Source organism: Bos javanicus, chromosome 13 (genome assembly GCF_032452875.1).
Source record: "Bos javanicus breed banteng chromosome 13, ARS-OSU_banteng_1.0, whole genome shotgun sequence".
In the NCBI taxonomy this organism is placed as follows: Eukaryota; Metazoa; Chordata; class Mammalia; order Artiodactyla; family Bovidae; genus Bos; species Bos javanicus.
In genome coordinates, this window is record NC_083880.1 from 76,071,568 (window position 1) to 76,094,354 (window position 22,787).

The 22,787-nt window shown below is 42.3% G+C and overlaps 1 protein-coding gene across 11 annotated transcripts in view; it reads left to right on the forward strand.

The window, feature by feature from the left end:
• Positions 1–22,626, forward strand: part of NCOA3 (nuclear receptor coactivator 3) — a 122,498-nt gene extending 99,872 nt beyond the window's left edge. For 7 of the 11 annotated variants that reach the window (XM_061437868.1, XM_061437870.1, XM_061437871.1 and 4 more), the window contains 11 exons: positions 51–186; positions 1,177–1,371; positions 6,008–6,271; positions 6,384–6,510; positions 7,740–7,911; positions 13,622–13,915; positions 15,189–15,293; positions 17,075–17,312; positions 18,109–18,283; positions 18,759–18,900; positions 19,216–22,626. In XM_061437868.1, coding sequence (XP_061293852.1) covers positions 51–186; positions 1,177–1,371; positions 6,008–6,271; positions 6,384–6,510; positions 7,740–7,911; positions 13,622–13,915; positions 15,189–15,293; positions 17,075–17,312; positions 18,109–18,283; positions 18,759–18,900; positions 19,216–19,227 — 1,860 coding nt within the window. In that variant the 3' untranslated portion in view covers positions 19,228–22,626. The remainder of the gene's footprint in view (positions 1–50; positions 187–1,176; positions 1,372–6,007; positions 6,272–6,383; positions 6,511–7,739; positions 7,912–13,621; positions 13,916–15,188; positions 15,294–17,074; positions 17,313–18,108; positions 18,284–18,758; positions 18,901–19,215) is intronic. The other 4 variants (XM_061437873.1, XM_061437872.1, XM_061437874.1 and 1 more) reach the window with 1 other exon arrangement.
• Positions 22,627–22,787: the final 161 nt, after the last annotated feature.

Genomic DNA, 22,787 nt, shown 5'->3' on the forward strand with positions numbered 1-22,787 from the left:
CCTATGTATCTCGTAATGAACACTGGTTAATTAAAAAAAAATATTTTCAGGGATCCGGAGACTTGGATAATCTAGATGCTATTCTTGGTGATCTGACTAATTCTGACTTCTACAATAATTCCATACCCACAAGTGGTAGTAACCTGGGAACTAAGCCACAGATGTTTCAAGGAGCTAATTCTCTGGGTAAGAAAGAACTAGATTTTATTCTTGCCGCCTTTTGAACTTTTCTGCACACCTGTGTGTACTCTTACATTAAGACTAGGACCCAACTTTAAAACGTGTACTCTGCCTTAGTTTTTCTTTTTTTTTTTTTTTTACTAATTTATAACGTAGATGCTTTAAAAACCTTTTTGTACAGTTTCCTATTTCTAACTAATATGGGGCCAGCAATCATGTAACTTATAGGAAAATATTCTTCTTTGGTTGCTACAGGTGAGTCGTAGGTTCTCGGTCCTTACTAGTACCTTTATTTGTCTTGGCCACAGAGAATCAGATTAAAAAGCAAATCAAAACTTGTCCTTTGATACTAATTTACTTTGGTGTTTGCTGGTTTCACCTAACTTTTGGCCTGTACCTGAGTACTTCTAGATTCATCAGCGTAACAAAGATATATTACATGTATCAATTGAAAAAGAGTAATCCCACAGTTATCTGGAAAGGTGGTTATTCATTTTTAGTGGCACTGTTTCCTCAACTATAATGCATAGATAATTAGATCAGTCTAATGGATTGGGAAAAAAATTTGGAAACTTTATGTTATAGTCCTTATTTGACTAGAAGCAACTTATCTGGTTATATTTAAATGTAAAATTTTAAACTTTAAGTATGCATATTGAAGAACTTCCAGGACCTTGAAACATTGGTAAAATCTTTACTATTTAATATAAAGTGAAGCTGAATGTGAATGACTATGTCAGGCTGTAGAAAAGTGCCCAGTACTTCAGCAAACACCAGGACTCTTGTTTTTTTACTTTATTTGAAATAGGAGGCCAATTTTCTTTATTCTTTTGAATTTCTTTTGGTGCTAAGTGTTTATTTTGTAAAAAAAGACAGTGTTCATTTTGGGAAGAAAGATATTCTTGGGTGGGTGGTATTGGTATTTATGTTTTGTACTTAATTATGTACTGCACCATCAGAAGATATTTATGTATCATGCTTCTGTGTTTTTAACAGGTTTGAGGAGTCCGCAGCCTGTACAGTCTGTCCGTCCTCCGTATAACCGGGCAGTATCTCTAGACAGTCCTGTTTCCGTTGGCTCAAGTCCTCCAGTAAAGAATATTGGTGCTTTCCCCATGTTACCAAAGCAACCCATGTTGGGCGGCAATCCAAGAATGATGGATAATCAGGAAAATTACGGCTCAAATATGGGTATGTTATTTCTAATTAATATCAGTTCAGTTCAGTCGCTCAGTTGTGTCTGACTCTTTGTGACCCCATGGACTGCAGCATGCCAGGCTTCCCTGTCCATCACCAACTCCTAGAGCTTGCTCAAACTCATGTCCATCGTGTCAGTGATGCCATCCAACCATCTCATCCTCTGTCGTTCCCTTCTCCTCCTGCGTTCAGTCTTTCCCAGCATCAGGGTCTAATTTAAATTTCTTTTGGGAAAAGCAAATTTAAAATACTTACAGCCACTGAAATAGAGTTAAATAGGATTTTGAATAACAGGAGCATGTTTCTTTTATGAGCATCCTTCGCTTATTCTGTGTCTTGGTGATTTAAACTCTCAAGGAGGCTTTCTGTCCAAGGCATTTTCTTTTCTTTATTTTTTGGCTGTGCCATGTGGCATGTGGAATTTTAGTTCCACAAGCAGGGACTGAACCTGGGTCCCCTGCATTGGGGACGTGGAGTCTTCACAATAAAGCAAGTCGTGAATTTTTTGATTTCCTAGTGCATAATAGTTAGGTTGCATTATACTGTAGTATCACTTTTTTTTTTTTTTTGAATTATATAGTTCTGGCTGTGCTGGGTCTTCATTGCTGTGTGGACTTATCTCTAGTTTTGGCGAATGGGCACTAGTCTCTAGTTGTGGTGTGTGGGCTTCTCGTTGTGGTGGCTTCAGTTGTGGTGGTGCACAGACTCTAGGTACGTAGACTTCGGTACTTAACAGCTCCTAGGCTCTAGAGCCGGAGAAGGCAATGGCACCCCACTCCAGTACTCTTGCCTGGAAAATCCCATGGACGGAGGAGCCTGGTAGGCTGCAGTCCATGGGGTCGCGAAGAGTCGGGCATGACTAAGCGATTTCACTTTCACTTTTCACTTTCATACATTGGAGAAGGCAATGGCACCCCACTCCAGTGTTCTTGCCTGGAGAATCTCAGGGACGGTGGAGCCTGATGGGCTGCCGTCTATGGGGTTGCACAGAGTGGGACACGACTGAAGCGACTTAGCAGCAGCAGCAGCAGCAGGCTCTAGAGCACAGACTCGATAGTTGTGGCATATGGACTTAGCTGCTTTAAGGCATGTGGGATCTTCCTGGACCAGAGATTAAACCAGGGATCCTCCTGAATTGGCAGGTGGATTCTTTACCATTGAGTCATCAGGGAAGCCTATACTGTAGTCTCTTAAGTGTGCAATAGTATTATGTCTAAAAAAGAATGTTGTTTGTGTCCAGCTCTTTGTGACCCCATAGACTGTAGCACGGCAGGCCTCCCTGTCCTTCACCATCTCCCGAAGTTTGCCCAAGTTCATGTCTATTGCATTGGTAATGCCATCCATCCATCTCATCCTCTGATGCTGCCCTCTTCTCCTTCTGCCCTCAATCTTTCCCAGCATCAAGGACTTTTCCAGTGAGTCGGCTGTTCACATCAGATGACCAAAATATTGGAGGTTCAGCATCAGTCCTTCCAATGAGTGTTCAGGGTTGATTTCCCTTGAGATTGACTGGTTTGATCTTCTTGCTTTCCAAGGGACTTTCAGGAGTCTTCTCCAGCAACACAGTTCAAAGGCATCAGTTCTTTGGCGTTCTGCCTTCTTTATGGTCCAGCTCTCACAACCGTACGTGACCACTGGGAAGACCATAGCCTTGACTGTATGGACCTTTGTCAGCAGAGTAATGTCTCTGCTTTTCAACACACTGTCTAGGTTTTTCATAGCTTTCCTGCCAAGAAGCAGCTGTCTTCTGATTTCCTGGCTTCAGTCATCATCTGCAGTGATTTTTGGATCCCAAGAAGAGGAAATCTGTCACTGCTTCCACCTTTTCCCCTTCTGTTTGCTTTGAAGTAATGGGGCCAGATGCCATGATCTTAGTCTTTTTAATATTTAGTTCTAAGCTGGCTCTTTCACTTTCCTCCTTCACCATCATCAAGAGTCTTTTCGCTTTCTGCTGTTAGAATGGTATCATCCGCATATCTGAGGTTGTTGATGTTTTTCCCGCCTATCTTGATTCCAGCTTGTAATTCATCCAGCCCAGCATTTCTCATGATTTGCTCATCATATAGGTTAAACAGACAAGGTGACAGCAGAAAGTGCTGTTGTGCTTCTTTCTTAATCTTGAGCCAATCACTTGTTCCATACAGGGTTCTAACAGTTGCTTCTTGATCTGCATACAGGTTTCTCAGGAGACAGATAAGATGGTCTGGTATTTCCATCTCTTTAAGAGCTTTCCATGGTTTGTTATGATTGACACAAAGGCTTTAGCTTAGTCATTGAAACAGAGATAGATGTTTTTCTGGAATTCCCTAGCTTTCTCTATGATCCAGCAAATGTTGGCAGTCGGATCTCTGGTTCCTCTTCCTTTTCTACCCAGCTTGGACTTCTGGAAGTTCTTGGTTAGCGTAATGCAGAAGCCTAGCATGCAAAATTTTAACCTTGACCTTACTAGCATGGGAGATGAGTGCAATTGTCCAATGATTAGCACATTCTTTAGTACTACCCTTCTTGGGAATTGGGATGAGGATTGACCTTTTCTAGTCCTGTGGCCGATGCTAGGTCTTCCAGATTTGCTTACATATTGAATGTAACACCTTGATGGCATGATTCTTTAGGGTTTTGAATAGCTCTACTGGAATTCCCTTGCATCCGCTAGCTTTATTAACAGCAAGATTCCTAAGGCCCACTTGACTTCAGTCTCGAGAACATCTGGCTCTGGGTAACTGACCACACCATCATAGTCATGTGGTTCATTAAGGTCTTTTTATGGTTCTCCTCTGTATTCTTTTCATCTCTGTCTCTTCAGTGTCTACTAGGTCTCTACCATTTCTGTCCTTTATTGTGCCTATCTTTGGGCAAAATGTTCCCTTGATATTTCCAGTTTTCCTGAAGAGGTGTCTGGTCTTTCTCCTTTTGTTTTCTTCTAGTTTTATGTACTGTTCATTGAAGAAGGCCATCTTGCCTCTCTGTTCTGTTCTTTGGAACTCTTCATTTAGTTGGATGTACCTTTCCCTTTCTCCCTTGCTTTTCATTTCTCTTCTTTCTTCAGCTATTTGTAAAGCCTCCTTAGATAACCACTTTGCCTTCTTGCTTTTCCTTTTCTTTGGAATGATTTTGTTTGCTGTCTCCTGTACAATATTATGGGCCTCCGTCCATAGGTCTTCAGGCATACTGTTAGCTAGATCTAATGCCTTGAGTCTTACTCATTACTCCACTGTATTTTGATAGGGGAGTTGACTTAAGTCCTACCTGGCAGGCCTAGTGGTTATTCCCGCTTTCTTTAGTTTAAGCCTGAATTTTGATATGAGAAGTTTGATGATCCGAGCCACAGTCAGCTTCATGTCTTGTTTTTGCTGCCTGTATACAGCTTCTCCATCTTTGGCTACAAAGAATGTAATCACCTTGATTTTGATATTGACCATTTAGTGATGTCCATGTGTAAAGTCATCTCTTGTGTTGTTGAAACAGGATGTTTGCTATGACAAGTGCATTCTCTTGGCAGAATTGAGTTAGCCTTTGCCTTGCTTCATTTTGTTCTCCAGGGCCCAAACTTGCCCATTACTCCAGGTATCTCTTGACTTCCTACTTTTGCATTCCAATCCCCAGTGATGAATAGACCATCTTTTTTTGGTGTTAGTTCTAGGAAGTCTTCTAGGTCTTCATAGAACTGATCAATTTCAGCTTTTTCGACCTTATTGGTAGGGGCATAGATTTGAATTGCTGTGATGTTGAATGGCTTGCCTTGGAAATGAACCAAGATCATTCTTTCATTTTTGAGGTTGCACCCAAGTACTGCATTTTAGACTCTTTCGTTGATTATGAGGACTACTCCATTTCTTCTATGGGATTCTTGCCCGCAGTAGTAGATATAATGGTCACCTAAATACACCCATTCCCATCCATTTTAGTTCAATGTTTTCTAAGATCTCGATGTTTATTCTTGCCATCTCCTGCTTGACTATATCCAATTTACCTGGATTCGTGTACCCTAATATTCCAGGTTCCTATGCAATACTGTTCTATACTGCATCGGATTTTACTTTCATCACCAGACACATCCACAACTGAGTGTTGTTTTCGCTTTGGCCCAACCTCTGCATTCTTTCTGGGGCTGTTAGTAGTTGTCCTCCACTCTTCCGCAGGAGCATACTGGACACCTTCAGACCTGGGGGACTCATCTTTTGGTGTCATATCTTTTTGATATGAAGCTATGAGCCATGCTGTATAGGGCCATCCCATATGGACAGGTCATAGCAGAGCGTTCTGACAAAACGTGATCTACTAAAGGAGAGAATGGCAAATCACATCTGTATACTTGCTGTTAGAAACTCATGAACCGTATCAAAAAGAATGTACATACTTTAACTTAAAAACATGTTATTGCTAAAATATGCTAGCCATCATATGACAACACAGGGTTGCCACAGATCTTCAGCTTGTAAAAGTGGCAGTATATGCAAAGCACAGTATTGCAAAGGTGTGCCTGTGGTGGCCCGTCAGAAATTGTTGGCCAGCCCTAATCTGAGAATGACAAAGCACTTTTTTGTCAAGGATCTTGTGTCTTAATGATCGCATCTGTATGACATAAGAATTTCTTTCCAATATGGAAAATACCTCATCATTTCTGTTTCAGGTGGGCCAAACAGAAATGTGACTGTGAATCAGGCGCCTTCCTCAGGAGATTGGGGCTTACCGAGCTCCAAGGCCAGCCGCATGGAACCTGTGAATTCAAATGCCATGGGGAGACCAGGAACTGATTATAATGCTTCTTTACCCAGACCTGCCATGGGCGGCTCGATGCCCGCCATGCCACTTCGGTCCAATAGCATCCCAGGTGCGAGACCAGTGATGCAGCAGCAGCAGCATCAGCAGCCACAGCCACAGATGCTTCAGATGCGTAAGTAGCCCCTTCAGAAGAAAAGAAAACTGGATGTTTTAGGCCAACTTTTGCCATTGACTTATTTGAACATTTACCCCACCCACCTTTTTTTTTTTTTTTGCTCCCCCAGGGCCTGGTGAGATTCCCATGGGGATGGGGGTCAGTCCTTATGGCCAAGCAGCACCATCAAACCAACCTGGTTCCTGGCCAGATGGCATGTTGTCCATGGAACAAGGCCCTCATGGGACCCAAAATAGGTGGGGCTTTATTAAGTGGCTCTATAGAGAATGGAAGCATTGGATTATGTAGAAGGGGGTTAGAGCATAGGAACAAACCTGGAAGAGAATGAGAAAAACTCTCTATGAATGAGGTACTCATTGCCATCTGTGTGTAAAATAACGCCGAGACAGCAGGCAGTGGTGGTGACTGGAGAGGGAAGAGACAGCACTGTACTGTCAGCCATCAGGACGGTCGAGTGGTCATGCCTGGAGCTTCCGTGTGCCACAGTTGTGTCTCATAATGTAACAGTCCTCTTCCACGCAGAGGGGTATAAGCTAGCACTAGTTTGACAAGATAAATGGTGCTCGGAGGGTGAGCCTTGCTTTTCTGAAAAGTTCATTATTAAGGATTGGATAATTCTTTTTTAAAATTGTTTAAAATATTTCAGGGATGAAGGTGGAAGTAAAATAAAGCGCTCTTCTATTTTTGTGGATTATGCCTGTATTTCACTTTTCAGCTTGGTCAGTAACTCATTTGCATGAAAGAGGCCCTCTGTCAATGTCAGCTTTAACTTGAGTTCTACAATAAATTAAACAAATGAAAACGAATTGATCTGTTGAAAAGATGGAAGTGTGATTACTTGAGTTTATTAGCTTGATTGTTTCTCTGCTCGGTAGAGAGCGAATAGTTACATCACAGAATTTTTCTGAGGCTGGATATATTGTCTAGCTCCATGCTCCTGTGATATGTTGGAAAGCTGTGGCATTGCTGTGGGTGTGTGGGGTGTGTCGTACGTGAGCTCTGTGGGCCATGTGTGAAACCAGGTTATTTTGGTAGATCCCCAGACTCAGTTCAGCATGTCTCCCTTTTTTCTTTCTTTTTTTGATTTTTCCAACCTGCAAGTATCCTAACTGTCACTTCTCTTCTAGTAGGTTCTTGAAAACACTGCCCTCTGCATTCCTCCCATCCTTCTCCCTGCCCCTGCCAAATCTCTGCTGTCCTCTAAATATCTAGCAGCTACGTTTTGGTGGTGGGGTTGGAAGTTGTGAGCTAGGATATGGTGGTTGAAGATGACCTGGTGAGGTTTAGAATGATGGGTCTTGAATTTAAATTGATGCCACTTGTTCTAGTCTGCTGTTCTGTTAGTTTATAATTAATACTTGTATCATTTGAGTTACTGCATGTTAAAAATATCGTGTGGGGTTACTTTGCCTTTTTTTCCAAAGAGGAAAGGCACCATTGAAGTTGATTACATGTCTCTTTTTAGGCCAATTCTTAGGAATTCCCTGGATGATCTCCTTGGGCCACCTTCTAACCTAGAAGGCCAGAGTGATGAAAGAGCACTGTTGGACCAGTTGCACACACTCTTGAGCAACACAGATGCCACAGGCCTGGAAGAGATTGACAGAGCTCTGGGCATTCCTGAACTTGTAAATCAGGTAGGTAGCAGTACCATGGAAGTAGAAGTGCATGTGTGTGTACCATGGAAGTAGAAGAGTGTGTGCGTGCGTGTGTGGTGTGTGGTGTGCGTGCGTGTGTGTGTGTAACAGAGCTCTGGGCATTCCTGAACTTGTGTACCATGGAACTAGGGGAGAATGTGTGTCTGTGAGAGAGAAGCCATGTATGACAGCACCTAATCTTTCCTTTTCCTTATGATAAAGCACTGTGTTCATGGATATGAGCATTAAATTTAGAAAATACTTTTTAATTGTGATAGAACAAACAGCAGTTTGCTGTTTTATAAAGATGTCACATTTTAGGCACCCACAGAAATGATCCAGTTAAAACCACTATGCGGTTTTTAAAATGCTGCTTTTTGCTTATGTTATAATATTGAATCCTTATTTTTATAATTAACTTCTCTTTACTACCTAGCAGACGAGTGTATACCCTGAGGAGACAGACTTTTTTTTTTGTGGTAAACAAAACCTGTTTACAGTGGTAAATCTGTGACCATCTCAACACCACCATCTCCTGTTTGCAGTCATCTGTTCAGCTGAATGAAAATATGCCCTTTATGAATCTGTTTTTTGAAACATAAATTTTGTAGTGGATCTTTTCATATATAGGATGCATGTTTAGGGGCACTGTTTCAGTCTGTGTGTTCAGTGATAAGCGGGGAATGGTCTTGGTTCTCAGGCTTTGTTGGGGAAACAGACAGGTATAAAAACGTGTGTACTCTAATGTGGCAGCACTCTACAGAGCTTTTTAAAGGGTGGGTGAGAAATGCAGAGCAGTGATGATGTCCTCCTGGGGGTACCAGCCGTCTGTGACCCTGCTGGGGAGGAGTGGCGTCTTACTAGCTGGGGGAGGACGTGAGGGTCACATGAGGACCAGGAAACTAACTGCTGCTGGGATTTTACTGAAGCTGAAAATAGCGTCTTTGTCCTCATGATAAAATAGTTAATGGTGCTTATATAAAAATCTGACAATCACAGAAGTCCATATGTTTTTAAAAAGTTGAACATCCTCCATACTCTTGGCACAAAGAATCATAAGTAACTTTTGAGTGTATGTATATAAAAAGAGAGTAGGCTAAATATACTTTGGAGGTCTGTTTTACCTTAAGAAAGTCATCTTTTTTGTTTAACATATACATCTTTAATGGTCAGATAATATCCATTTTGTTAAACACTCTTTAACCAGTTATCTACTGATGAAAATGTAATTGTTCCGAAGTATTGTTATAATTCTGTGAATTACATCCATCTTGTTCACGGAGGCTGTTTTCTTAGCCACAATCCAAGAGAAAGGATGATTGGGTTAGAGTGCTTATTTTAGAGGTTTATCTACATACTCTCGGCTGGTTTTCCTGAACGATTGCACAGCTGCTTTTCTACAGCAGCGTGTGATGGCTACAGTCCGTCCCCCTCACCAGCACTGCTGGCCCGGCCCCCGAAGAGGAGAGAACCCATGGTGTGAATGAGCAAGTGACTGGACAAGTACTGAACATGATTGTTCTTGCCAGTCTAATGGCCGACACAGATTCGTGTTTTAAATCATTTTTATCTGTTTAGCAAGATTGAACATATTTTGTGTTTTCTGGTGATTGAGATGTGTTTAATAGTTCCGATGGGATTTTATTTTGTTGATCTCAAATGGTGCTTTTTGTTTAGCTATTAATTTGCTTGTTGAATCCCAGGTGGCTCAGCTGGTAAAGAACCCGCCTGCAATGTGGGAGACCTGGGTTTGATCCCTGGGCTGGGAAGATCCCCTGGAGAAGGGAAAGGCTACCCACGCCAGTATTCTGGCCTGGAGAATTCCATGGCCTGGAGAATTCCTGTATAGTCCAAAGGTGGCAAAGAGTCGGACACGGCTGAGCAACTTCGACTTTTCATTTTCCTTTGTTTAGAAATACTTATCTTGTGTATGCCAATCAGTCTTTTCTTGGAGACTGAGGAGCAATAGTGAACAACTTAATTTCCTGCTCCCAGAGCTCAGGCATGGAACCACACTGATGGAAGTAGGCATGATGAAGGAGCAGTTACTAGGAAAGGCATGTAATGCTATGAGACCATTTTATTTAAGGAACCTTTTCTTAGGGTGGGGCGGGATATTCAAACGTCTCTAAACATGTTTATAGGATGACGGTTAACTTGTCCAGTGTATTATAAATAGTTTGCCAAGTTTCTTTTAGCGGGAGCTTGTTTGTAGTTCATTCTTTAGTTTAAAAATGTTTCTGTTTTCAAATCCAGGTTGATGAGATAGAGATTAATGGGGACTGGTTCGAATAAGAAAGGTTTTTCTGGAGAGGTGACATATAAGTTGATACCTGAAGGATGAGAAAGAGCCAGCTAGGCAGACATCTTAGGGGAAGGATAGTCTAGAAGAAGAACAGCTAACTCAAAGGTGCTTAGCTAGGAAAGAGCTTGTGGGTTCTAGGAAGTGGCTGAGGTTGCCAAGAGCAAAGAGGGAGTGGTGTGAGCTGGGGGAGGTACTTTCTCTGTGTCTTAGGAAGCCATGGAAGGATTGTCAGCAGAGTCCTTACTCTGCTGAATCTGGTCTTCCTTTTTTTGTTGTAATTTTTATTTTTTAGCAAAGTAATCTGTTTTTAAATGAAAAATAAAATGATAGAAAAATATGCTTATGGAAGAACCACAGTCCTTTGCCTCACTGGAAGATAGTGAAACTCACCTCTTTATTTTGATAATACTTCTAAGAAATATGCTTATGCAGCTATTTCTTTTACCAGCTTCATTCTGTCTATTGATTCCTGGATTTGAAAGTTGACTACACATTTATAGTCCCTTATCTGAACCTGGGTGTCAGATATGCTTTGAAATTGAGGAATTTGGGGATTTTAGAAGGTTAGAATGGTGCATTGGTACACTGTATATTACAAAATACTCTTTATAAATTTCAAGCAATACTATAATTTTGGGGCAGTAGCCTGTGATCAAACGAGCTAATAATTCTACAGCAAAATACATAATCACACTAAGTGGGATATTATAGAGATTATGTATTGCTTCATACAGGTTCAGGCCAGGTTTTGCTGTAAAATACACTGGGTACTAATGAAAAAATTTTAGTCTTTTTTTTTTTTTTTTTAAGAGTTTAAAATTTGTTTTGACATTTTAGATAAGAAATTTTATGTCTGTATTTATATCCTGTTTGTTCAGCAAGCACCCCCATGCCTGTACCCACTGCATACACATGGGCACATACAGTCTCTACCCTCAGTGTAACTGTGTCAAAAATTCTAAGTTGAAAATAATTTCCTCTTATGAAAAAATAGTTCCATAGTTTCTGGCATCCAGTGTTGTCCTTGAGTCGTATTCCAGTCTGATTCCTCTACTTTTGTGTGTTACCCATTTATTCTCTTTGGAATTATGTAGGAATCTTTTCCCTCTGAAATTCCATGATTCTTTGTCTTGATATGGGTCTTGTTTCATTCATTCTGTTGTGTATTACTAATACACAAGCAGATATTCCCTTTGGTTTGGGGGCATTTAAAAATATTTCTTCAATGATTTTAATCTTTTTTTCCTGATCTTTCTGGGATGTCTGTTGACATGTTGGGTGTTACATGGGTTCGGTGGTGGCTTTTTATTTTTTTTTTAATCTTCTGTACTTTTAAGTTACTTCCTGTTTGAGTCACTTTGATATTGGAAGCTTTCATCATCAAGTTATCTGGTGATCCTTGATTATCTTTTTATATTTAAGAATGCAGATCAGTTGTCTTCACTGAAAGTGACTAAGTGGGAGTGGGGAGACTGGCCTTTATTTCAGGTCCCCCCAGACTGCAGCATGTTGAGTTGTCATTGCCCCCATCCCCCATACAGAATTTTATATAGATTTTCTAGAAAACACTCTTTCTTGCCTAGAAATTTTAAAATTACCTGGTTGCATTTTGGGGGCTGGGATGGGGAGGCAAGTTGATGATCCTGTAGTGCTTAAGATATAAAGTTCTAAAATATAAAAATTTACTGGAAATTATAAGCATCTAAGATTCCCTGTTTTCAGTCCCTGCCCTGCTCCTCCCTCTTCTGGGCTTGGTGTCCCTGAACCAAGGCCTTGTGGAAGTAGGTGGAAGATACAGCCATTTGGAGCTGGGGGGCTCCCTGCTCTTGCTCAGACTCCTGATCCGCCCCTTGTCTGTGCGCACTCCTTGACCTTCTGCCGTCCATAGCGGAGTGCTGCCCTAGCTCCACGGGAGACATTGGCTCAGGCCTCAAGAGGGTTTTCTCTGCAAGTAAATGGTTCTCAGTTTTCTCCTTTCTGTCTACCAGATGCCTATTCAAATTTTTGTATCTTGTTGCCTTCAATATTCTCTCTCTCTCTCTTTTTTTTTTTTTTGATACATACTACCTTTTAACTTGTTTGCTGTCATTTTAGCAGGGTTAGCAAGAGAAATACAGGTGTGTTATATTAATAGTATGATTTACTTTGTAAACAGAAATGTCAGATTGCTGTCTAGAAGAGGCACAGAGTAGAGGTGTCTTGGGCAGTGGACTGTAGGAAGAGAAGCCTATCCAATACGTCACTGAGGAAAAGCTGGCAGGACTTGGGCTGTGTGTGCACACGTGTGCACTTGCACACTTGGGAAGGAGACTGTGAGAAATCGAGGTGCTGGCATTTAGTTCCGGGTACATGATGTTGCCATGTGTTTTGGTGAGTAGTGAAGATTGAAGGAGAATTGGGCTTTTTTTTTATTCTGTAGGAAGAACTGTTGATAATCATGCCTTTTGTCCTCTACATGCTAAGTTTGAGATGCCTGAGCCTTCTGGGTAAAGATGTTGGATGGGCTTCTGCATGAGCACAGTGAGAGTCCAAGGCCCTGGAGCTAGAGACAGACACTTGACAGTTGTCACCAGGGAGAGAGAGTGAGAGAAAAGAAGAGGGCCTGGTGCAGATGAACTCTTAACAGTCCTCCAGGGAAAGCCCCGAGAGGGGGCAGAACATTGAGAATGGTGTCACGGTCGCGAGGGGTGAGGTGTGGGTTAGGGTGTTGACTGCACGCGTGGCACTCCGTGCTTGAGGATGAGAAAATAAAGGCCAACGCAGCACCTGCCTGGCTTTTCTTATCTTAACGCTGCAGGCTGTCCCCTCCTTCAGAGTGTTTAGTTTTTCTGCTGGATGTTACTTTGTATGTGTGGTTAGCATGCAGAGAAGTGATACCTGGCACATACCACTAAATAAATACTTGCTGAATTAATAGGTTTCTTTCTTCTCAGGTACAAATAGTAGTGGACGACTGACCACCTTTAAGTTTTGCTCATGTGGTGACTACACCCCAGGGGACATGAACTGTTGTTGATTTACCTGTCTCTACTAAATTTACCTCTTACCACCTTCAAAAACATTCTTGGGCAGAGTACATGAGAATTCATTGTTGGTACAGAAATCTTGTTTGGAAGAAACAGTATTTCTCCAGGTCCTCAGTACTTTGTTGATAGTTGGCTCAGAAAATATTTGCGCATCTCTCTGTGTGAGACCCTGTGGTCCCTGGGCACTAGGGCACAGCGTTAAAAGATGGCACGGTCTCCGCTCTCGTGGCGCTTCAGGTAGTGAGCTTGGTTTTGGTGGTGAAATCCCACAGCACCGTCATCACATACATTGACTTTATTTTTCACCTCTTTTAGTGGGTTTGGTTTCTGTTGCTTCCGCATGTGTACTTCACTGTTCATTTATGTGTTTGATGTTTAGGGACAAGCGTTGGAGCCCAAACAGGATGCTTTCCAAGGCCAAGAAGCAGCAGTAATGATGGAGCAGAAGGCAGCATTATACGGGCAGACATACCCGGGGCAGGGGCCTCCGATGCAAGGAGGCTTTAATCTTCAGGGACAGTCACCACCTTTTAACTCGATGATGAATCAGATGAACCAGCAAGGCAATTTTCCTCTTCAAGGAATGCACCCTCGGGCCAACATCATGAGACCCCGAACAAACACTCCCAAGCAACTTAGAATGCAGCTTCAGCAGAGGCTGCAGGGCCAGCAGGTAACCAGTCACACGCCCATTGCCTTTGCCACTTCCTCTTCATTTTCCTCTTCCGTTTCAGACTGTGTTCTTCAGCTCCCGCCACTGGCTCTCTGTCCTCCTCAACTAAAGAAACTCCTTTTGTTTTCATTGCTGTGTAACGTTGTGTTTGTGTGGACAGCTCCTTGCTGGGAGTGGCTGTACTAGAATTGGATACCTTTCTGTAAGAATATTCCACTGTACAGGTTGAAAAACAAAAAATGTCAGGATTGCTCTTTGGGGAGAATAGTGTTTCTTGATGGCTTCATAGCCTTAGAGATAGACAGTTTTTATTATTAAAATGTCCTTGCTATTAATAGACAGGTATTGAAATCTTATTGGCTTCCCTGAGCTCAGTTGGTAAAAAATCTGCCTGCAGTGTGAGAGACCTGGGTTCTTCCTGGGTTGGGAAGATCCCCTGGAGAAGGGAAAGGCTACCCACTCCAATATTGTGGCCTGGAGAATTCCATGACTGTGTATAGTCCATGGAGTCGCAAAGAGTCAGACATGACTGAGTGACTTGCACTACACTATGAAACCTTATTGATTTGAGTACTCCCTTTAAGGAACCTCTGCTTTCTAGATGTGATATAAAACTTGAGCTCTCTTAATATCTCTTCCCATTGTTCCTTAGTTCGTAACAAAGTTTTAGGGATTTAATTGTTTATATTTTTTTGTATCTTGAGTGTGCAGAGTTCTTAAATGTGGGGAGACTGAACCACATAAGCAGATGAGTGAACTGAGAATCCAGCGAGCTGAGGACTCTTGCATTGATGTTCCCTAAAGTCAGTGTAGCTACTCAGGAGAGCTGTGCTAATGCGTTCACGGTATCCCTTTACTTGTTACAGTTTCTTTCCAATAAAAATTACCTAGGAAGAGGTAACAGAAGTAGTTTTCTCCATTGTTACTTTTATAAAATTAAAGCTGTTTCCCCAGTGGCCTAAATTATGCCAGGGAAAATTGACTTTATAAATCCTTTGGGTTCCTGTTGAAGATACTCTTGAAGGTGTAGAATTGCACTTTCACTTTTCCTCTGATAGTGAACATGAAAGCCTCCTGTGCTGGCCAGGGGCTTTTCAGCACCAGCCTTTTTGAAATGTGAGAGTGTCCTGGTTTAGCTTAGCCATAACTTAGCCAGGTTAATGGGTTTAGAGGTGTTGTCACGATCTTTCTGGGTGGTGCCGAGGGTGTAGATAGTTGTTTTGGCCTCATTAATGAGCTCCACTTGCATCCTAACCACCCTGACTCTCCCCAGTTTTTGAATCAGAGCCGTCAGGCACTTGAAATGAAAATGGAAAACCCCACTGCTGGCGGGGCGACGGCGATGAGGCCCATGATGCAGCCGCAGGTCAACTCCCAGGTAAGGATGCGTCTCTTCGTGCTGAGGGCTTGAATGCTCTGCACAAGGCTTGGCCCCTGCTTGACTCTCAGGAAATATTTATTAAACAAAGAGTACACAATCTCAAATTCCTTGTGTAAGAAACCATCCCAGGGTCCTGTCACACTTTCGTTCTTGCCTTCATCTTTTCCTATTGGTCACTAGGAAGAATTGGAGGAAGAGGTTTGTTTTTTTTTTTTTTTTTTTAAACCACTGATTGGTGTTTTTAAAGTTAATTCCCTTTGTGATCACATGCTGTGTTGTGAAACTGCTACCACTTACTTTTTAGGGATTGAAAATAATAAATCTGTAAACTTTTCTCTGGTCCTGGATTGTGAAACTACATTCTCACTGGGTAGAATTTGATATAAGAAGTCTAAAGCAGCAGGAAAAAAAAATTCATAATCCCACTCTCAGTGACAGTCTTTGAGATGACTGATTTCGCATGGTGGGAGGGATGTTCTTAATGGTCTCTGCCTCCAGCCCATGCTGGACACTGTATTAAGGCATTTCCATAGTGTGCACAAGGCAAATGACTAAACGAAAATCCCTTATTGTGGTTTGAAATACTGTTAAACAACTGTGAAATGCCTAGTTTTCACTCTCTTAGGTGTGCTTGGAAGTACCAGTACCTGTATATTTTCTTGATAATCAGACATCCTGTTATCAGCTGAGCTAGGATAATTTCTAAAAAGGTGATTAAGGTTTGCTTTTTGGAGATGGTCTCTCCTAGCTGGCAGATCAGCTGCCTTGTTCAGTGCTTTAATGACATCACCTCCTTGCTCTCCCCCGTCAGAGGTTTAGAGAGACTCCAAGGCCTTCAGGAGTGGATTCACGCTTCATTGCATGTAACTGCACTCCTTTGCTGTATTTTTGGCTTCTCTTTTGTTTCTCCCCCAAACAGAATCTCATTCCTGCCCCTTTGTTTTATTTCACAGTTTTTAAGAAGTTTGTCCTCAAATTCTACTCCTAAATATTCTCTCACTTTGAGGACTGTTTCCTAATTATGTTAAAGCCTGATGACTTGGCTGCTTTCATCCCGTTGTTATTGTTCACTGCTGCTAAGTCGCTTCAGTCGTGTCTAACTCTGTGCGACCCCATAGACGGCAGCCCACCAGGCTCCCCCGTCCCTGGGATTCTCCAGGCAAGAACACTGGAGTGGGTTGCCATTTCCTTCTCTAATGCGTGAAAGTGAAGTCGCTCAGTCGTGTCCGACCCTCAGCGACCCCATGGACTGCAGCCCACCAGCCTCCTCCATCCATGGGATTTTCCAGGCAAGAGTACTGGAGTGGGGTGCCATCGCCTTCTCCGTGTTATTGTTTAGTTGCTAAATTGTGTCTGACTCTTTTGCAACCCCACAGACTATAGCCTGACAAACTGCTCTGTCCATGGGATTTCTCAGCAAAAATTCTGGCGTGGGTTGCCATTTCCTTCTCCAAGGGGTCTTCCCCACCCAGAGATTGAACCTGCTTCTCCTGCTTGGCAGGTGGATTCTTTACCACTGAGCCACCTGGGAAGCTGCTTTTGTCCCCTAGCCCCCAATAATACGGAGGTCCCTGTTCTGCTCTCCCAACACCCACCCCCATACTGAGTCAGAAAGCTGTTACCATAGTGAGAATTGGGCATTTCCTTTTTTCTAATGATAAAGAAAAGCATTGGGTATTTTTTTCTTTGATACCTAATGTGTCATGCGTGCACCATACACGTGAAACTGGCTGACTCTTGCTGTACGTGTGTAATTGTGTTCTTTTCTCTGGTGTTAGCAGGGTTTCCTTAACGCTCAGATGGTTGCCCAGCGCAGCAGAGAGCTGCTGAGTCATCACTTCCGGCAGCAGAGGGTGGCGATGATGATGCAACAGCAGCAGCAACAGCAGCAGCAGCAAACCCAGGCCTTCAGTCCACCCCCGAATGTGACTGCGTCCCCTAGCATGGATGGGGTCCTGGCTGGGCCTGCCATGCCGCAAGCTCCACCCCAGCAGTTTCCATACCCTTCAAATTACGGTACACTTGACAGTGGTCATGTCTACCCCCAAGTAACACTCCTGAGGACGTAATGTTCACTAGATGTGTTGTATGTTGAAAACAAATGCTATTCACTCTCTTACTATTTCATAAGAGAAACAGATTAACTAAAAATAGCAGAACAAAACTGTCTACTTCAGTGTACAGGTGATTGTCATTGAGGTAGATGATCGTTCAGTAGTTGAGGTTTCTCCGCCTTGGTCTTGTTTTTTCAGTTCCTCACATCTTAATTTGGAAGAAGGCCGTACCAGGCCAGGCCATCCCCGCCCCAGTATGTCCCAGTGTAGTAGAACTCTGCCATTGCTGAACAGTGAGAGGAAGGCGCTGTGTAGGCTTTCTGAGTTCCTTTCCTTGGTGGCTTGGGCATGTTAATTAAAGGCATGCCTCTGTGAGGTTCCAGAAGCATGAAGGAGTGGGGCTCCAGGAATCTCTTGGGGAGCTGACATTTGAGGGTGCATCCCTCAGTCAGGGACAGCAGCCCTGTGCTCTAAAGAGGGCTGGAGGGCAGAGGGCCGTGACCTGGTGTCCTTGTGTCAGAAAGCTCACTGGGGTGGCTGCCCTTTGGGGGATCCAGATGGGGGGTGTCTGTATGGGAAGCCTGTTGCTCTGGTTGTCACCTTGTGGAGAAGCAAGAATTACTGACCAGCAGCATCTTTATACCTTATACTTAACCACATTCCCCCACCTTAAAAAAAAAAAGGAACCTCAAGTTTCTATAGAAAGCTGATATTCCATTTGAACGTTGTAACTTCTTTTTCTTCTTTCTTTTTTAAAGGGATGGGACAACAACCAGATCCAGCCTTTGGTCGAGTGCCTAGTCCTCCCAATGCGATGATGTCATCAAGAATGGGTCCCTCCCAGAATCCCATGATGCAGCATCCTCAGACCGCACCCATGTATCAGTCATCAGAAATGAAGGGCTGGCCGTCAGGAACCCTGGCCCGGAACAGGTGAAGAGCAGGGCCTTCTTTTTTGGCCGTGGCACCAGGCTTCCAGGACCTCAGTTCTCTGATTAGGGATCAAACCCAGGTCCTGTGCAGTGAAAGTGCAGAGTCTAACCACTGGACTGCTGGGAAATTCCTAGAACAGGGACTTTGAAAGTCAGCCACTAGAATGTGTCGAAAGTTCAGGGAATTAGTCTCTGTTTTGCAGCCAAGCCTGTTTGGATGGGGAGATCCAAAGGCCTGGGCTGATACTAGAGAGTGTTATTTGGCTCATCCATTCTGAGACACCTTCCTACTGTGTGCATATCCACAAGGGTATGAGCACAGACAACTGTGAAAGAGAGAAGACAGGCTGTCTGAGTTTTCTTGCTCATGTTCTCTGCTTAAGTATAGCAACACTGACAGAATTGTGGTGGTCTCTGTGTGCCTGTCCTGTGTTTTGAAAGTGACCCAGGAGGTAATTTCCCACTTTTCTTCACAGCACCTTTCCCCAGCAGCAGTTTGCCCACCAGGGGAATCCTGCAGCGTACAGTATGGTGCACATGAACGGCAGCGGTGGTCCCATGGGACAGATGAACATGAACGCCATGCCCATGGCTGGCATGCCCATGGGTCCTGATCAGGTATAGGGTATGGGGTTCTGTTCCTTCCCCTTCTCAACATTTTTTTTTCCTGTTCTCTGGAGAGAACCAAAGCCTCAATGATAATGTAAAGGTCCTAGGTAGATTTTTACCTTGGATGTTTAACTTAAAATATATAATCCTTGAAAAAACTTTTGGTTTGAAGGTATTGGGCCATTTGATACTTTTAGAAACCTGGTATCTAAGGACTGAGTCAGTCAGCCAGAGCCATGTGGCAAGCCATCCGTGGAGACATAGGGATTCTTTTCTTTTGGACAAAGCGTGTGTTTTACTCATGTTTCTTCTGGTTGCCAACAGAAATATTGCTGACCTGTCGACGCCATGACGTCCAAGGAAATCACCGTACAAGACACTGCACTAGGATTACCGGGAGTAGTGAATCGTTGTTCTAGGCACCCAGCTTTGAAGAAAGGACCAGCTCCAATCTCCATCAACGGTATTTCAAGTGATGTCATTTGAGCAGGACTGAATTTTAACCTGAAGTGTGATATCTGCCTGTTTTCTTTCCCTCCTCCTATGTATCATGGTGTTTAAAACAAATATTTTTGGCATTCTGCCTTTTGGGGATATGATTCTGGTGGTACGGAGTGTTACTGATCACAAACTGTCCTGTGTCACTTTTTTTCTGCTTGGCTGTCCAGAGTCTTTGGTAAAAATAGAGGTGAGGCCAGAGAACATTGGAGAAATCAAGAGATGAGTTTCTTGATAGTTGCAGTACTGGGTGAAGAGCATGGTCCACATTCGAGGGTTTTTGTCACAGGCTGTCTTATAAAGGTGGCATTTCCAGGTTCTCCTTTAAGGATAGCTCCCAGCCTCCTCTTGGTTGTCCTAGGCTTTTTCCTAAAAAGGGTTTTTATCTGCCCCTAACGTCCTGTAATACTTCACCTCCAGGAATTGTCCTTGGTGTCAGATGGCTTTGCAGAAGGGAAAACAGACGACAGTATTTAATTGCAGCAGTGGCAGTTCTTCACTTGCTGACGTGCAGCTGAGTGCACTTTATTTAAAAAGTAATGGATACATGCAATATTCTCTTGGTCTTGAGGAATGGTGAACCACATTCCTAGTTGTTGTCTAAACTTACCTGTTGGACAAGAACTATGATTTTTGTTGTTGTTATGAAAAGTACTGGTTTCACCTTTTGCCTATATGGTAGAGCAATAATGCTTTTTGAAAATAAACTGCAGAAACCCCAAGGCCAGGTACTGCATTCTGAATCAGAATTTCGCAGTGTTTCTGTGAATAGATTTTCTTTTGTAAATATGACCTTTAAGATTATTGTATGATGTAACATATGTATATACCTTTTTTTTTTTTTTTTGTAGGCCACAACAACTCATTTTTACAGAGTTTGTGAAGCTAAATATTTAACATTGTCAGTTTCAGTAAGTTCAGTGTGGTGAGGTTACCAACAGAAGTCGTGCCCTGAATTTTGTGGCCTGGGGTAGGGGCTGCGGCCAACAGGTTTTCCTTGCCCCTAGCCTTAGATGCTCGCTCCTGTTCAGTCTCTTAATCTAAATGCTTTTTAAAGCGATCATTTAAATGTAGGCATTTACATTTTTTAAAAACAATTTCTCTACCAGAACTAAGCACTTCGTTAATTTGGGGGGAGAGAACAGACAAGGGGAAATAAACTTAAGAAAAAATCAAGAATTTTAAAAGATCAAGCAATTTGATTCCAAAGAAGAATGTTGGATTTTTAGGCAGTCCATAAATAGCAAGTCATGGTATATGTATATATTTGTAATTGAACGCGTCATCTTCTCATCCATTTTAGGAGTGCTCTAAGGTTTTGGTTGCTAGGACTTGAATCCCACATTGAGATCTCAGGCGTAGAATCCTTGATGTGTGGTTTCTGCTCAGCTGAAACCACATCTGCTCAGCTGTTTTGTCCTTCTCCTACTGTGATGTCCTGAGAATCGGAGGAAGTAGCATCATGGTTATTCCTAAAGAGTTCAGTCTGCAGAGCAGCCACATTCATGTGATTCGGAGCCAGGGTCTGACTGGGCGCCTTTGTATCCCTCTCCTCCACCACCCCTTCTGCTGCTGCCACTTGTCAGCTGGGAATAGGGAAGAAAGTCAAGTTTGATTCCCTTTACCTAGCTTACTTTTTATCAGGTTCAAGCAGTTGAATGAAATGGGGTTTTTAGACTATCTATGATTTTCAAATGTCTGTTAGCCTTGGTGTCATTTCTTAGCAATAACTGAGAGCCAGTTAAAATTTTTTTCACTCATTTAGCCAATCTTTCTAGGTGTCACTGAAGGTAAGATCGTTTGATTTCTTTGACTTGCGTATGACTAAGTGAAACCTGTATTTCCAGAAATACCACTAGAGTGGATTTGAGTTTCGCATCCCCCCCACCTGGTTAAAAATAAATCTAAGACTACAAATCCATTAGCTTCCATCCCAGGGGCCTGCACTTTGCAGATAATGCGTCCTCCGGTCTGGAGACAGAGGAAGAGCTGAGTAAGAGTCTCTTTTTAGACACAATTGCATCAGGTGTATCTGAACGTTTCTTAAAGTTGCATGTATGTGGGGAGAAATAGAATGGTGCTCTCACCTTTCTTGACTTTAATTAAAAACTCAGTTTTGGGATTCTTTTTCTCAGTCTGTTCTGACTCCAGGCTAAGTGGAAGGCAACACCCCCTTTTTATATGGAAGAAAAGTGAAGTTTATTATAAGTTTTTATATTTTCTACTTGTTCATTGGTGCAAATTTAAGATTTTGATTTTCTTTTAATAGATGGCAGTCTTTGAGATAATTTGTTTTTACCTTAATTCCCCTTTTATTTTTTATGGATAATTTTTGTATTTCTGCTGCCTACCTCTCCTCCGCCCCGCTCCCACCACTTTTTAAACCTTAGTATCTGTTGGGTGAACAGTATAAGTAACGTTTTCATCTGCTTTTAGAATGTGAGATATTTCCAGTACCTACTTTTTTGCTGAATCCAAAGATATATAAATATAAATATATATATTTTATAAAGATCAAAATGATATAAAGGAGATAACATTTCTTCCTTTTAAAAAACAAATAGAAATCCATTGTTAATGTTCATATTCTGATGCCATTTTTCTAAATCGTGCATCTTGATGGAAAGGTGTAAATATCAGTCAGCAGGATGCTTAATCAGTATTTAATGTCTGAGGTGAACTGGGGTGTATGGGGGTGGGCACTACAGAACATAGTGGGCTTGCTGTCCTGTAAGTTCCGTGATCCATGGACTGATGCAGCTGAGAAGGAAACAGAACGGGTTGCCAGTTACCCATATGCCTGTCCAGTTAGTTCCCTTTTTATTTGCAGAAGCCATGCATTTGTTTGCAAGTGGGAAATTCATAGTAGTAAAACTGCTCGGACAGATGAACTGTCCCCTCTGCAGAAGAGCAGGAGCTGCCGTTCAGCTCCAAGGCAGACTGTATAATCACAAGCAGGGTGTTTTCTTTCTCTCTCTCTTTTTTGAAAGGAGAAGATGGAAATGTCATTCTGAGAGCAAGATTTAAATTCTCAGGAATTGACTTACAGTATTGAGAATGAATTCACTTTAAAACAAGTTTACATTAAATGTTGTTTGTAAAAAATCAAAATCATGCTTTACACTGCAGAGAATTCAAACCACATGGGCTAACTTATGAGACAGTTGAGTGGTAAGCTATGACTCCTTTGATCATTTTGGACATCATTGTAAATAAAGGTTTCTATTTAAAATTGAAGGCCAAGAGCGTGCCACTTTTTTTTTCTTTTTTTTTTAAATCCCAGTCGAATTCAGGGTAAAATATAAGAAATTGTGTTTCAGCTAATGGATAAAGGTTTCTGTGAGGGTAAAAGAAATCTTGAGAACCGTGGCCCTCTGCTTACACAAGGTAAGTGCCTA